Source organism: Akebia trifoliata, chromosome 8 (genome assembly GCF_017979445.1).
Source record: "Akebia trifoliata isolate Shusen 1 chromosome 8, ASM1797944v1, whole genome shotgun sequence".
NCBI lineage: Eukaryota > Viridiplantae > Streptophyta > Magnoliopsida > Ranunculales > Lardizabalaceae > Akebia > Akebia trifoliata.
In genome coordinates this window covers 37,422,823-37,439,210 of record NC_141382.1, presented here as the reverse complement: position 1 = coordinate 37,439,210, position 16,388 = coordinate 37,422,823, and the positions used below count along the sequence as shown (strand labels likewise).

The window sequence follows — 16,388 nt, the reverse complement described above, 5'->3', positions numbered from 1 at the left end:
TTTAAATCTCCCTATAAATGGAAATGAATGGAAGGAATGATTATTATATCATCTTCTTAACCACATGGCAGACTTATTAGAGAGGAAGAAATGAAAATTATTTAAACAAATCAACTTTGAGGACATTAGTGAGATTTCCTTTCACGGATTTTTTAACTCTTATAGCACCAAGCATCCCCAGTTTGGAGATTGGGGAAGGCATGATAGAACACCCTTGTAGACATTGTAGGAGTCAATGAAGAAGCATCCCATTATGATCACATTTAAAAACTTTATTAGACAAGATCTAGTTATCCTTCAAAAAATTTGAAATTAGCAATGAAATCTAACATCTTTGTGTTATTTAGATTTCTTAGAACCCATCATCATTTTTTTTAACTTTGTTAAATATGCAGATTTTTATACAAAAAGTTCTTAGAGGTCTATCCTAAACTATTTTATCAAGGAAGATACTCACAAATTATTGTCATTTTTTCCATCTTCTGATAATATGTTGTATGGATATATTCTGCTATTGTGGAAGAGATTTGAATAAGAATTATAAATATTCTTCCATCATCATTTTTACAGCCAAAGCATGTGTAACTGCATTTAAAAAATGAATAATTTGTAGAAGATTGCTGCTTATCTTTCCAAGTTTCAAAGAAATCATGAAGGACTGTTGGGCAAGTGTCTTTATAAACAAATTACCAAGGAAGCTAAACAGGGTTTAATCCTTTACATGCTTGACAGGTGCACGCTTATGAGCGAATGAATAGAGTGTTCAACTATACATTGGATCCATGTGGTCCTGTTTATATAACAGTTGGAGATGGTGGGAACATAGAAAAAGTTGATGTTGAGCACGCGGATGACCCGGGAAAGTGTCCTTCCAGCGGAGACAACGTTCCTGAATTTGGAGGGCTATGCCATTTGAATTTCTCATCAGGCCCTGCAAAAGGCAGATTTTGTTGGGACAAACAGCCAGAGTGGAGTGCATTTAGAGAAAGCAGCTTTGGGCATGGAATACTAGAGGTATCTTCCGATTCTTTAAGGTGTAATCATTCAAGTCCAAACATGGTTACAAAAGGTCTTTTGCTGTACACATTTACCTTTGTTGACAATAGGATAATAGTTCGTATGCCTCGTAGTTTTTTTGTGTTGACCTTTCGGGAAACCCTTTAGACAGTCTTGTCTATGTGCACATAACATGGCTCACTGAAGAGGAATTGAAACATGTAAGGGTATTGTAGATACATGGGGGGGGGGGGGGGGGGGGGGGGGGGGGCTTCGAAACCTTTGAAGGTTTGAGCTCATCTACTTGGGTTTTAGAGTCGCCACCATTCAATTAAAGTGTGAATTGGCACCATACAAAATGTTTTGAAATTCATTTTCCTTGGCTTGTAGTAACTCTCATATCCAAAAGGATAATGGGAAAGGTCTTCCTAGAGATTCTAAGTAGAGGAGCTCGGTTGAGGGACAAGGAAGGTGTAGGCACCTTGTCCCTCCCATCCTAAGGTGGTTACCAATATGACCATAAATGAAGTACTTAAAACTCTTTTTTGAGGTTTTGAAAGTAAAGGGAGTTATAGAGAATTTTAGGAAAGATTGCCTATAGTTTATTTTTAGAAAATGGACAACTAAACTAATGAGCAAGCTAAAAGTGAGAAGGAAAGCTTGCTGGAATTTTTTATGAGCCTAGGTTTTGGTGGGAATCCACTTAGATTCCACTATTTTGAACCTAAAAGCTCTTTTGGAAACTTATGTGCTCACTTGGGAGCATTTTTTTGTTGGTTTAGCCTTTAGGAGGTGTCTATGAGTTGAACTCCACCATTGAAAAGACCAGAGACCTCCATGCATGAGTTGTGTCCTTTATGGGACTGTTTTTTGTTGGTTTAGAAAGTTAGGTGAAGATCTAGAGAGATCATCACCTTTGACTCTTAATCCTTTTGTAAAGTAAAATGTGGTGTGTGTGTGTGTGTGTGTGTGTTTGTGTGTGTGTGTATGAGATGGACTTAGCAAGAGAAGATTACCTCCAAGGAGGGTTTACTCTCTAGCTCTATTGCCATCAAAGAAAAGTAAAATAAAGGAACTATTATTCTAGGACACTTAAAGTGCAAGAAAGTAAGACATCTACACTATAAATTTAAATTGCATAAAAGTTGAGACAAACTATTCTAATGCTCTCAAGGAGCTTATTGAGGAATTATTGAGGGAGATTACCTCAAAGAGTGATTATTCTCTACCCCCAAGCCTTCAGCTAGGAATTAGAAAATTTACATTATTAAACTAGAAAGCATGTAAATAAAGGAAAAATGATTGAAAGATAAGAGAGAGGGCAGTGAGAGTAGGGGGGTTATCGGGGGTCCCTTGATTTACCTTAGCCTTCTTCTTGGGTTTTCTTTCTATGGATTTTAGAGAGGTTTTTGAAAGAATGGAAGGCTAGAGAACTTTGAGAAGGGATTTTAATAGAATTCTAGAACTCTAATTCTTTTCCTTTTTTTTTTTTTTTGTGCCTTGAGTAGATCTCCTATTTATAGGATTTTGGGAGACCCTTGGAGATAGTTTGGTCCTCAAACCTAGACTTCCCAATGTTCTCATAAAAATCACAAAGAAAGACACTAAATACCCTTCATCAAATTGGCCTTGATGGTCTTTCACTCACTTATGAGTCTAACCAATTAAGATGATCAAAGGATAGGATAGTAAAAGTCCAAAAGTTTCTAGAGAATTCTTTGAGAGTAAAATGGTCTTGGACCCTAGGCTTTGAGTCAATTGAGAAAGAATTAAGGTAAATGGCATGTAATTTTGTGCTTGGTTTTTAGCCTTTCTAGACAATTGGCTAGGCTAGCTCTCTAACAACTTGAGGATGGATAGGTCATTAGGCTCAAGTTCTAGAGACTTTTCTAGGGTGGACGAAATGGTCATAGCCTCTTGAACATGGTCAATTTACATTGAATTCCATGGAATCTCTTTGATTTTGAAAAGGTTAGAAGGGTAGAAGGGGGACCTAATGAGTCTCAACAAATTGGGATTAGAGGAGGTAATTCTCCCTAAGTGGGGACCAAGAAGAACCTTGGGTCAAGATTAGGGGAATGAGTAGTTTACCAGAGGACCTAGGTGGGACCTAGGTGGGAAGGAATTATGAGGTTTAAGGTATGGGTAATGAGGTAATTAGAGAGGGATTAGATCAGGGAAAATCCAAATTAGGAAGGTGGATGAGGTCATTTCTTGGGAAGAATCTCGTGCACACATGGGTTGAATAACTACCTAACAGACTTGATCGTACACATGGAACGGCTAGAAGGGACAATCCTTGTGCATCACAAAATAAAGGTCAAAACAAAATATGGCCTAGCCATATGGTCCAAACAGCCAGGCTATGCCTATGCTTGGCTGTTTGGTCTATACGGCTAGGCAAAAACCAATTTTAATTGATTAGATTTGATTGGTTTGAGTGGGTCCTATTCGATTGATTGAATTCTATCGATTTGATCCTTGATGCTAGATTCGAGTGAGCTCTCGGGCTTGTTCGATCAAATTGGGGTGTCTACAGGTATAATAGTAATAACATAGGGATCAATGCGTCAAAAACGCTCGGTGGTTCCTAGGCGATATGGGTTCTTTAAGTGAGGTGATGCCTAGGCAAAGCCTTACTGAAAATTTATTTATTTGTTCATTTCGTCATTAATAATTGTTAAATAATAGCAACGATATGCCAAAAAAAAAAGGAAAAAATAATAATTCAAGCATAGATTATGTTGCACATAGCCAAAAATGATTCTCATCTGATTTGATCATCAACTACTGTGGAAGAAAATTTGATTGAACACTTCAAGCATAGCAGATGCATACATAAGCAAAGCCAACTGTCATTTTTTCCCCCTTTAAATAGTGACAAGAAACACAAATAACGAACATAAAAGTAGCCAAAGACATAAGTAGATATGAGGGATGGGGAGAAAAAACTGAAAGGGGAAAGAAACAATACAACAAAAAGATTGCTTCTTTGTTGCACAAATAAATCCCTCTCCTGAAACAGAAATGAGAAAAGTTCCTATCATTCAAAAAAAAAGAAAAAATTGAGAAAAAAAGTAAAAAAGAAGACATCCCTCCTAAAAACACTACATAAAGTTGCATGGACAGGAATACTTCTACACCTCAATCCCAGAAACAGAGAAAAGAGAGAGAGAAAGACAGGATTTTTTCTATGTTGCATGGAAACAGTTTCTTCTCCATAAACAGTATATGAAGTTTTCTTTATAGCATAAAGTTTCTCTTAAAAATAAAATAAAAAGAAGGTTTCCTTAACTAGGGTTTCAAATGTTGATCTATAGGGCTTTAAAATGTGAATGAAGGAAAGAGATTGAAAATACTATCTTAGAGCTATTTATGTTTCATGTTAAAAGAGGTTTACTGTTGTGTAGAAATATACTATATAAAATTGCATGCGACACCCTTGCTAATTGCAATCTTTTTCCTGAAAGTTGGACTAAAAGACGACAATTTACATTGTAGCTTCAATTAGTATTTCTCTCACTATCTTGAAACCTTACATTCATTCAAGTATATCTTCGCAGGTTTTGAATGCTACATATGCCTTATGGACTTGGCATAGGAATCAGGATATTTACAAGGAAAACAGTCATGGTGATCAGTTATACATAGTACGACAGCCTCAACTGTGCTCGACAACCATCAAATCGGTTGCTTTGTCTAACAGGTAACCTCAGCATTGGCAGGTTCATTTTTTATATTAATGAGTTGCATAAGATTTATGTGAAATCCTCGAAGCAAGATCTTATGGTGTCAATCACAAAAGCTATATTGTTACTTAATGTTGTATGTTCATCGTTTAAGGTGACGAAACCAGGTCAATTATTTTGGTGTGGGAGATTTCCTAGGCAGGGAATTTAGTCAATCTTCCAATGCAGATAGTCTAACCCTGTCACATTACATTGAAAACTTGAGATGCCAACTGGTTCATGTCATTTTGTTGGGTTTGGCAAGATGAATTGTATTCCTCAGTTCAATTCTATCTTTTAGTTTTATCTTCACAATTGAATCAAGGTGGGTATCTTCCTATCTTTCCCATACCACCTCCATCCACATTATTTCCTTTTTTTCTCTCATCCTTGCTGATCCTTCGACTTGCACAAACTTTATTTCATATTTTCTCTAATATATTTATTCCTGATTTCCTTTTTTTTTATTCTGTCTAACCACTCATCCATCTGAAACATTCTCATTTCTGGTAATGTCATTCTATAAAAAGGTTGCTCTTAATTGTACAACATTTGACTTACAAATTGTAGGCAAAATAAATTACCTCACCCCTGAACTCACACCTCTAGGCCAATCTCCCTCTTGTTCCCTGCAAAAAGTCCGACCTGGGAGGGTTTCCTGTTGTAACTTTTTGTCTTTGGTCATTGAAGACGCCAAAAGTCACACGGTTTTCAAAACCAGTTTTACATAACAGTAATTGTGTTTCACAGTTTAAATTTCCAACTGTTGGGTTTGCTTGAAAAGTCTCAAATGCAAACAGACTTGTCTCTTTGTTGGTCAACAGCCATATCTTTTCATTTGTAGACTTTCATCATGTTGGTTCAGTGGTAGCCAATGGTTCTCTATATAACTGATACGTCCTTCATTTCAACATACAACTCTCAGATTTGATCTCCCCCCCCCCCCCCCCCCCCCCTCTCTCTCTCTCTCTCTATATCTCAGCATCTCTCTATATTTGTGTTTTATTCTATAAATCAGGCGACTAGTGAAAAACGATTTGAGTTCGTTATACTCCCATAAAACTGAGTGCACGGTTTGTGGGAGAACAATTGGGCTGTTGAATCATAGAAGTCGGGCACAGGAAGTCCTATTGCACCAAAGGAAATCATCCTAGTGGCGACGATTTTGGCTTTAAGGACAGTGGATGCAATCCATGCCTCAGTCATCATTATTTTTTCCAAAATTTCGATAAGGCCTTCTAACTTTCTTCACTTTGATTAGTTTGCAATTCCTTCTATTCTAGGATCATATCCTCTTCCAAGATCTACTTACCAATTTATTCTAACATTTCCCAGATTAAAACCCTCTGACGATCAAGTTAGCAAAAAATTCAAAAGGATTGAAGTTGAGCGCAAGATTCCCCCCACCAGACACACACACACACAAAAAAAGTAGATCCTTTACCTGTGTGTCCATCCCTGAATTTATATATTTCTAGAATCCTTTTTATATTGGTAACTTTTTCTCGATAATCCTGCGTACATTACTGTATCCTAATTTAGTTGGGATCTTTCTAAATATGTCCTCATGATTCTGTGCAGAGTTGCAATTCTTTCTCGCGTTAATCTCTTTCTAATTTGAGCTAACTATCCCATTCTAATTAGGATCCTGTAGGCCTTAGGAAACCTTCCATCTAGGGCCCACCCTTAGTCTCTTACTAATTCTGGATTATTTTCTCAACGAACTAAGCTCTCAACCACGTTTAGCCAAGCGTTTGGGTTCTAATTAATGTCCGTAAGCTGTGTACTCCACAATAAGTGGGCAGAGGCAACACATGACTCATTTGGCTCAACCATTTCTCGCCGAGTAACCTTAAATAATTTTTACCTCATAATTACCTTACCAAAATGGCCACATAGTGGTATTTGCTTTATCCATGTGGTTGTACGTGATTATACCCCCTCAGAAACCATGATTGATCTTATTACTATCAGTCGAAATTTGCCTTGTTTGTTTGGTATATGATACTCAAAAAGAACTGCAGGTTAAGTTAACAGCATCACTCTATGGACAACATCCTCACTAATCTCTCAGTCTCTATGAAGAATTAAACTTAAATGATAGTAGTGATCTTTTTGAAGTATTTCTTGTTCATTAATCCTAACTAGCAGCTTATGCCCATCATTTATGAGTTGTACAGCACATATTCAATTTCGGCATTTTATCTTAAAAACCCTAAGATTCTATAATGCATTCCTCTATTTCGAGTCTCAAATTTTCTACATCTAATTTGTTTGATATTGTGTTTTTTTTTTTTTTTAAATATTATACTATAGTGCTTACCTGATATTTGTATCTTATCGACACATCCAGGCGGAGAGTCAATATTAGTTACACACTTCTGTCTTGTGCAATTGTTCTAGTCATTCGTAGCTTCATGGTGGTGGTGAAATGATCGCTCTCATTGTAACCTCTCGAGGTTTATTCTTTGTTTGTATCTAAAAGTTTTAACATTGTTGCAATGTAACGTTTCCTACACTTTTAATGAAAACTGTTTTAAGTCTACAACTAGTATCTGATGCAGTGCAAGCTCAACCCGAATTTGATGATGCTTCATCCCATTTAGAATTCTTCAGTAATCAGCTTTATTAGAATTCAAGAAGATTATGTGAAACTATATCTGTATTACGATGATCTACCCATCTCAATCCTTCTATTCCATCATTGAGATCGTCATTCCTGCTAATCGATGTTCTAGTTACAAAGAGAGATTTAAAGTGAGATCATAACTAGTTATTTGACTTGATTCTGCAGCATGAGAAGATCCTATTGTTTTAGAATTTTGATAATAAGGCACCGTTTATCTTTCGGAATATCAACGATCTCATTTTGAATACGTGATATCAATACTGGTAGACTTTAACCAACTTAACAGGATGGCACCTTCATGAAAATGTTAAATGTCATTAAAATCAATTCAATCTATATCGCAGAGCTTGACTGGACAGGCTATAGTTCATCTTCTTTATCTACAACTCCACTTTTCCCTATTTTCTTCCTCTGTCAATTGGGCTCCTTTCTCCTTCCCCCCATATTCTTCCTCTTCAACTTTGTTCACAATCATTCTCCTTTCCATCTCTCCTATAACTATTCCTCAATTATGGTCATCCGTCGACATATCTTGAAATTATTGACTTCAAAATCAGATTTAAAACACTTTCAAATGGTGCAAAGGGTGGAGGTAAAATTATTAAGGTGAGATCCTGAGGTACTTTTTCATGAACAAAATCCATTCCTTTGCTAAAAATTCAGAGTTAAAAAATGGTAGTATTACTAATTATACTATTCACAAGATAAGGTAACAATATAAATTTAATTTAATTTTTTTAAAAACATTTTTTGCAGTTTCCCTGCCTTCCATGTGGAGATCGTACATACACATTGGCTTTAAAAAAAAATCATGACCCCCACCCCCCCTGAAAAAAAAAAAAAAAAAAAAAGAACTAAGGGTATTCAATTGTGACATAAGTCAACCTCTGGAGGTGGCTTAATAGCAATTTTGAATCCAATAAGCGATGAGAGTCCATAGGAAGTGTGTTCAATACCTACTAGGAGCAATATTTTCTCAGGGCCATCTGCGAGGATGTTCCCTCACTTACCTGGTGCATGTGATGTGTGGGCATTGCACATGCCCAAGGTAGGGTGCCAGATGCCTTAGTTCTACCCTAGCTCATTTGATCCCCCTAGTCGGATGTAGGTTAAGACACCCCCATTATCAAAAAGATAAAAGTGCAACAAAAGTCAATTTTCACAAGAAATCTATGTGGTAATATGCACCATATTTTAGATCTTGTGACATTTTAGTTTGATCGTAACTGTAGATATGTGGGTTTTGAACCTTTTGAAGGTTTGAGCTCATCTACTTGGAATTTTGGAGTCATCACCATTCAAAAAGTTTGGGTGTGAATAGACACCACTAAAATAATTTTAAAATTTATTTTTCTTGGCTTATAGTAACTCTCATATCCAAAAGGATAGGTAAAAATCTACCTAAAGTTTTAAGTAAGGGAGTTCGGTTGAGGGACAAGGAAGGTATTAGACACCTTGTCCTCTCCCATCCTAAGATGGTTACCAATATGACCATAAAAGAAGTATTAAAACTATATATATATTATTTTTTTTTTGAAAATAGAGAGTTATAGAGAATTAAGGAAATTTGATTACAATTTATTTCTAGAAAATGGACAAGTTAAGATGATAAACAAACCCTTATTAGGATTAGGTGCTTGCTGGATATTTTTGTGAACCAAAGATTTTGATGGGAATCCATTTGGATTCTACCATTTTGAATCTTTAAGCTTTAAAGGGAGATTATGTACTCACTTAAGAGTAACTTTTTATTGGTTTAATCTTTAGAATGTATCCATGGGTTGAATACCACCATTGTAATATTAGGGACCTTCATGCATGATTTATACCCCTTTTGAGACTATTTTTTTGTTAGTATAGAGAGTTAGGTGAAGATTTAAAGAAATCATCACCTTTGACTTTTAACATTTTTATAAGGTAAAATGTGGTGTGAAAGAGATGGGGGTGTATGCATGAGATGGACTTAACAAGAGAAGATTACATCCTAAGAGGATTTACTCTATAACTCTATTGTCATCAAATAAAGTAAAAAACTATTATTCTAGGAAACTTAGAGTGCAAAAAAAAGTAAAGAAAATAAAGCATTTACAATATAAATTTAAATTACATAAATAAAGAAATTAAAGACAACCTATTCTAGTGCTCTCAATGAATTTATTGAGGGAGATCACCTCTAGAAGGGATTACTCTCTACCCCCAAGCATCTAGCTAGGAATTAAGAGATCTACATTACTAAATGCATAAGGAAAACTTGTAAGAAAATAGCACTAAAAGTAAATAATGGGGAGATGGGAATAAGGGGATTAGAAGGAGGAAGATGGATGGTTTAACCCCACCTTAATCTCTTTCTTCCTCTTTTTGGATTTGACTTCTAGGGATTTTGAGAAAGGTTTTGAAAGAATAAGAAAGCTTAAAGAGGTTTGAGAGAGATTTTGGTAGAATTTTGAATCACCAAATGAGCTCTTTCATTTGCCTTGAAAAAGTCTTCTATTTATAGGATTTGGAGAGACCCTTAAGGATAAAATTGTCCTAAAATCTTAATTATCCAAATATTCTAAGAAAAGCTTTCATGAAAAACGTCAATTTCATATTTTAACATTGGTCTTAATGACCTTTAACCTCTTGTAGCGTTATACCAATTTTGATGATCAAAAGATAGGATAGTCTTTGCACCCAAAGTTCTAGAGAATTCTTAACGGGAGGTAGAATGGTCTTAAACCTAATGATTTTGGTCAATTGTGAGAGATCTAAGCTAATGGCATGTACTTAGGTGAAATCTTTTGGCCCCCTTTGATCACTTCCTTAGACTAGTTCTCTAATAAATTAGGGATACAAAGGTCATTGGATAGAAATTTTAGAGAATTCTCTAAGGTGGACAAAGTAGTAATAGGATTTGAAAGGTGGTCAATTTATATGAAATGCCATGAAATCCCTTTAGAGGAGGTAATTGGCTTTACGTGGGGATCAAGTAACACATTAGGTCAATATTAGGAAAAAATAGTGGTTTACTAAAAGATCTTAGGTGGGAGAAATTATGAAAGTTTAATAGGGGTAAAAAGGGAATCAGTGGGGGTTTTCTTGAAGAGTAAGTCATTAAGATAGGGGTTTAAGGAGTCATTTCCTGTGGGGATTCTCGTGCACACATGGACTGTCTAACCACCTATCAGAATTAGATGTATGTTAGGTACGACCAGAAGGAATTATGTTTAGTCGTACTTGAGGTAAGATCAATGTAAAATTAAGCATGCATATCACAAATATAATATTAATACAAAAAATGACTTAACCATCTGATATGTACAGCCAGGCAAAGTTATGCTTGGCAGTATAGGCCATATGGCCAAGCCAAAGTTAATTTTTAATGATCAAAATTGATCATCGTAAAATGGTCCAAGTGGATCTTATTTTTATCAAAATTCTATTGATTTAATCTTCAATGCATGAATTCAAATGAGCTCTCAAATGTAATTCGATCAAATTGAAGTGTCTACAATTACGAATCAAGAATACGAGAGTTTGCACTAAGGAAATACTAAAACTGTAAAAGATGAGCAACAATTGAGACAAGAATGGGTGTTGACCATGTTATTATTATTATTATTATTATTATTAAAAATCATTTTTTTATGCTTTTAAAAATTAATGGCGATACTGATGTTGAGACCTTAGTGAGTTGGTAAAGTCTGTGCGGTAACATTATACACGTAGATCAAAACCTCATCCTCACACTTAAACCAATAAATAAATAAAAGTGGAGATATTCCAAATTTTTCATCATTTTAAAAATCATTATTTATTTAACGCCACTTTTTATTTAGAGGGATAAAGTAATGCTACATTCAGATGTGGTGAACCTACTTTCAAGCATTCTTGTCCCCATATAACCGTTTCATTCTAATTTTACCAAGGAGACCCTTTAGTAGTAGATGGGTTTACACATAAAAAAAATCAGCTTTATTGGTGAAATCAAAGTCGTTAGATAGGAGCATTTGTTCCATGGGCCCAGCGAAACCACTCAGGATCAGACACATTGTTAAAAAAAGTCACGAAATCATAATTCAGATAGTTTAATGGACGATGGTCCATACATGAGATTATCAAGTTGTAACAATTAAAAAGAAATTGCCCATGTCGAATGGATCAGAGAAGACAGGATTCTCCTGCAAAGTACAAATCATTCAAGCTAAAATTGATCTTTGTTCCTAGAATAATGATGAATGCACACGATTTTGAGTATGTGGTAAGGGCACATAACTACATAACTTTTTCCTATATATCTTGAAGAAAAATATCTATGATTTTGTGTCCTTGTCATGTCACTTGTGTATCAAAAATCGCATGCATTCATCAAGTCTCTTGTTCGTATGTAGTTCGAACTATCTATTAGATATTCGACTGACAATCTTAGAATTATAAAATACTGACAAATTTTTTGTCTTATGTGATTTAAAAGTTTTGGATTGAGTTGATTTTTTGTGAAGATAATGATCTTTATGGTGAGGACATCATCCTCACAAAAAAAATCAGCAAAATTTGAAATTTCTAAGTCCATCAAAAGTGATTTATAAATTTTCAATAAAAATTTGACCTCTCACAATTCTAAAATAAGTTTGATGAGATTAGAAGTTCAGATTGAACTGATTTTTGGTGAGAATGATCTCCTCATCATAGAGATCATTCTCACAAAAAATCAGTTCAATCCGACATTTTTTAACTAGGTAAGATAAAAAATTTATCAGCATTTTGTCATCTTAAGACACCCCCTTACATATTAGGCATGGGAATTCAATATTTATAAACAAGGAATAATCACTTACTTGCCTTGCCATTGTTCCCAATGATGGAATTAAAAATGAAAGTCTCTCTACTTTTGTTACATCAATTAAATATATAAAAAAAAAAAAAAAATAGGCGATTTGTATTCTATTTGGTCTAATAAATAATAAAAAAAAACAAATTAAAAAATGGTGCACTGTCCCTACCATACACTTGAATCACCATATATTTCCTATATTTATTGTCTTAAAAGCACTGAAAAACACAAAAAAGAAAAAGAAAATTGCCTCCATGTATAACTCACAAATCCAGAAGTCTGAATAGTTCTCTATTTATTACAAACAATGCAAGCAATTCAAAGATTAAGAGAGAGAGAGTTCCTTTTCTTCTTTTTCTTCTACATGAGAATATGGGATTGAGTCTCTTATCTCTACATCATCTATAAATGCAAAGAGAGATCAAGCTTCTGCTCTTTGTTCTTATCATCACTCTGATCAAGACTCTGATTCTTATTAATCATGGATGATGATTCTCCATCATCACCATTGCATCTAAAGCTTCTCTTCCTATTCAACAAGCTTTGTTCTTCCTCTCCATATCTATAAAAAGTAGAACTACCACCAACACCAACACCATAGAACCCATAATCAAACCTTGGTGCACCATTTGATCCAAATTGATCAGATAAGTGATGGGTAGTATGGAAATAGCCAAGATTGGCTGCATGTGCAGTTACACACATGGAAGGATTTGGAGATCCCAAATGATGGTTTAGAGGGAAAACTAGTGGGGGTAGTTGATGAGGAGATGAGGCTATGCTGCATAGCCTGTACTCTGAAGCTCTCTGTACCTTCCTTGCTGCTGTTCTTTCCTTCTTGTGTGCGTTTTGGTGCCCTCCCAATGCTTGAGAACTATAAAACTTTCTTGAACAGAACAAGCATGGAAACATCCTTGTCTCCGTAGCTTCTTCTCCTCTAAATCGAGCAACTTTCTCTTGATCATCTCCCATCTCTGTAATCATGTACAATAATAGATGTCAAAACTAAAAATTATAAACAAAAATACCCATTTGAGAAAACCAAGTAAAAAATACCAAAAACTATCACTCGTCAAGATTTTTTTTTTTTAGTTGGAGAGGTGTTGGGCTATGGGTATGAAACCCATTTGAGAAATCCAAGTAAAATACCAAATTAAAACCATCACAAAAGATTTTGTTTTTCTTCTTTTTTTTTTTTATTGATGGAGAGTTGTTGGGTCATGGGTCTAAAACCCATTTGAGAAATCCAAGTAAAAATACCAAAAGCCATCTCTAAAGATGTTTTTTCTTCTGTTGGAGAGGTGTTGGTGTGAAACTCATTTGAGAAATCCAAGTTTAAATGCCACAAAAGTTTTTGGTTTTTCCACACTTGAGAAAACCAAGTAAAAAAATACCAAAACCATTACTAAGGAGAGGTGTTGGGTGTGGAACCCATTTGAGAAATCCAACTAAAAATACCACAAAACTTTCTTTCACACTTGAGAAAACCAAATAAATAAAAAATACCAAAAAACATTACTAAGGAGAGGAGTCGGGTGTGAACCCATTTGAGAAATTCAACTAAAAAAAACCAAAAACTATCACTCACTAAAGGTTTTATTGTTTGAGATGGAGAGGTGTTGAGTGTGAAACCCATTTGAGAAAAACATATAAAACTAAAACACCAGAAACATGATCAAAACATAACTACCTATGATCTGAATAAAACAATGTAGAAGTCTAGAAGAAGAAGAAGAAGAGGAAGGGTTTGAAAGCAGATCTTTCAGGAATTTGCAGAGTGGGTAAGATGTGAATATTGTACTTTCTACTGTTGTTGTTAAACTTAAAGAGAAAGAGAAATGGCTGTAGAGAGAGAGAGAAGATAAGAGAGAAGAACTTTCCTTAAAAGACGTTACTGCATGCGAAGAAGAAGGGAGTGATTGGTGGGAGATATTAAAAATGGGTACCCTCTCCCCTCCCTATCTATCTATCTAAGAGTCTGACATTTTGCAGACGTTTTGCTTTCTTTTACCTGAGTTTCTCTCATTAAATATTAATTAGAATTTAATTTGATTTTTATTAATGACATTTATAATATATAGTTTTACTTTACAATCAGAAAAGAGTGTAATAAGAGTTGATCAGATCAGATCAGGTTTCATCACTTCTGTATGTAGGTGTGGGTGTGGGTGTGTAAGTGTGGATAGATAGATTAGATGATGAGTTGGTAACACAGAAGAGAGAGAGAGAGAGAGAGTGGTGTGTGTGTGTGTGTGTGTGTGTGTTTTTGTTGGGTTTTTATTGATCAGCAGAGCATCACCTCTCTGCATGTAATGGCCTCTATCTGCCTTTATATCAGAATCTCTGCCTTCAGAGTTATGGGGCTTTGGGGACTACTACAACTACTGTACAAGTAGTCTGCTCTGCCAACCCACTAAGGCCTTTTCCACCGCCAATCCATGCAATTTGTTATTTATCTTCTTTGCTTTTTTTTTTTTTTTCTTTTTATTTACAAAAATGCACTGAACTTCATGCCCATACTTACTTATTTCACTGACCTTTGAGGACATCTACACTCTTTCCCAGAAACCTATTTCGCTGACCTTTCTTAGTACATTTATCGTACACGTGGCACACATCCCATTGAAAGGGTAGAATTCATGGTTTAAAATTTCAGACAACTCTCGTTCTCCTCCCATTAATAGAAATTCAATGAAAATTTGAGAAATTTTATTCATACACACCAACAGTTGATTATCACACACCAATTCATGAATATCTAAATGACTGATGGTAATCTTTCTCATGCCCCCCCCCCCCGTGCTCGTTGGCATGACAGTTATAGGATCATAAATCTTTTTCTTGTGTATCCCGAAGTAAAAAGATCTATGATTTTGTGATGAGAGCATAGGGGACGTTTGAAAAAACGAGTGTCAAATTATCACGACTCTATCTAAATAAGATTAAGGATACATCAATCATTTCTTTCTCTTAAGTTCTTTTTTTTTCTTTTATAAAACATTGTAGCCTACGTCTCTTTTGGGGGTCGAACTAGTCCTTACAATTGCACGTCTTGACCCCTCAAAAGTGTGGTTGGATTATTCTCAAAAAAATTTCAACGTGCAACAAGATAATTCAAAAGATCACCTCAATTTTAAGCACATGACTAAAGAAAGTAAACCTAAAGTTTTACCATTCAACCAATTTCTTGGGTGTTTTTTTTTTTTTTTTGTCACATCAATTTCACGGACTTTTATGGCCATACCAATCTCTTTGTTTTTTTGTAATAAGGCACCAATCTTAGATCTAATAGATTTTGAAAGGGATGAAGATTACTTAATCTTTATCATTTTATCTTCAACCCACTTATTTTTATTATTATTATTATATTTTGATAATTGGGTATCCCATTAGACAGGGAGCCGGCCGTATGTAGACTTTGCCCAATCCATAGACTATGATCTCATCCAAGGACTAATCCCAGGGCATATGCAACGCCCGCACAACATACGCATCGGATAAGACCTTCGCAGGTGGCCCTTGAGGCATTAATGATCATACTTAGTATTGAACTTACGACCTACGGGCATTAACCATTTATTGGTCCAAAATTGTCATTGAACCAACCCCCATCAGGGTTTCATCCCACTTTATTGTATATATGAGATGAAGAGAGGGACATGAATAGTGGCTACATGTCGTGTTTTGGTTGGGGTTTAAAACACATCAAACTCCTAAACAAGCTGTTTTCTACATGGCACGCAGCCCGATTTATTTCATCTCCAATAAAAATGTGTCACATACACACTTTATCTTGTTACAGGAATGGGATACCATTTTGGATCGCTGACTCTCTTAAAATATCTTAAAAGAAAAAATTACGAAAGAGAGAGTGAGAGTAGTAGAGCGTATAGGCATAAATAGAGAAAAATGATAGATAGAGAGAACTTGTGAGAGAGATGTCTGCAGTGATAATAAATTTGTAGTGTGTGGGATGATGGATCGAACACACCCAAAATTTGATCCATTCTAATCCAATAATCTCATATCTGGATCTAGGATCATAACCTATAGGATCAATTATGGATGAGAATCATGATCCAATTCGATAGGCCCACAAAATGGGTTCTCTTTCGTTTTCTCATAAACGGATTTGGTTCTTCAATTTCTTGTTCGATGTGTCATTGTTAGAACACCACAGTATTCGTCTGGTTAATGATCGAATCAACCAATCACAGTTGAT

The 16,388-nt window shown here is 35.3% G+C and overlaps 2 protein-coding genes across 2 annotated transcripts in view; one reads left to right on the top strand and one right to left on the bottom strand.

The window, feature by feature from the left end:
* Nucleotides 1-7,272, top strand: part of LOC147396677 (purple acid phosphatase 23-like) — a 28,578-nt gene extending 21,306 nt beyond the window's left edge. The window contains exons 7-9 of the mRNA XM_086451714.1: nucleotides 733-1,014; nucleotides 4,560-4,702; nucleotides 7,078-7,272. Coding sequence (XP_086307840.1) covers nucleotides 733-1,014; nucleotides 4,560-4,702; nucleotides 7,078-7,159 — 507 coding nt within the window. The 3' untranslated portion in view covers nucleotides 7,160-7,272. The remainder of the gene's footprint in view (nucleotides 1-732; nucleotides 1,015-4,559; nucleotides 4,703-7,077) is intronic.
* A 5,091-nt stretch (nucleotides 7,273-12,363) lies between these two features.
* Nucleotides 12,364-13,976, bottom strand: LOC147396676 (zinc finger protein 7-like). The gene is made up of 2 exons (XM_086451653.1): nucleotides 13,857-13,976; nucleotides 12,364-13,140 (listed from the first exon to the last, which is right to left on the bottom strand). Exon 2 carries the CDS (start codon nucleotides 13,136-13,138, stop codon nucleotides 12,569-12,571), a length of 570 nt encoding a protein of 189 aa, XP_086307779.1. The 5' UTR covers nucleotides 13,139-13,140; nucleotides 13,857-13,976; the 3' UTR covers nucleotides 12,364-12,568.
* Between the last annotated feature and the right edge of the window lie 2,412 nt (nucleotides 13,977-16,388).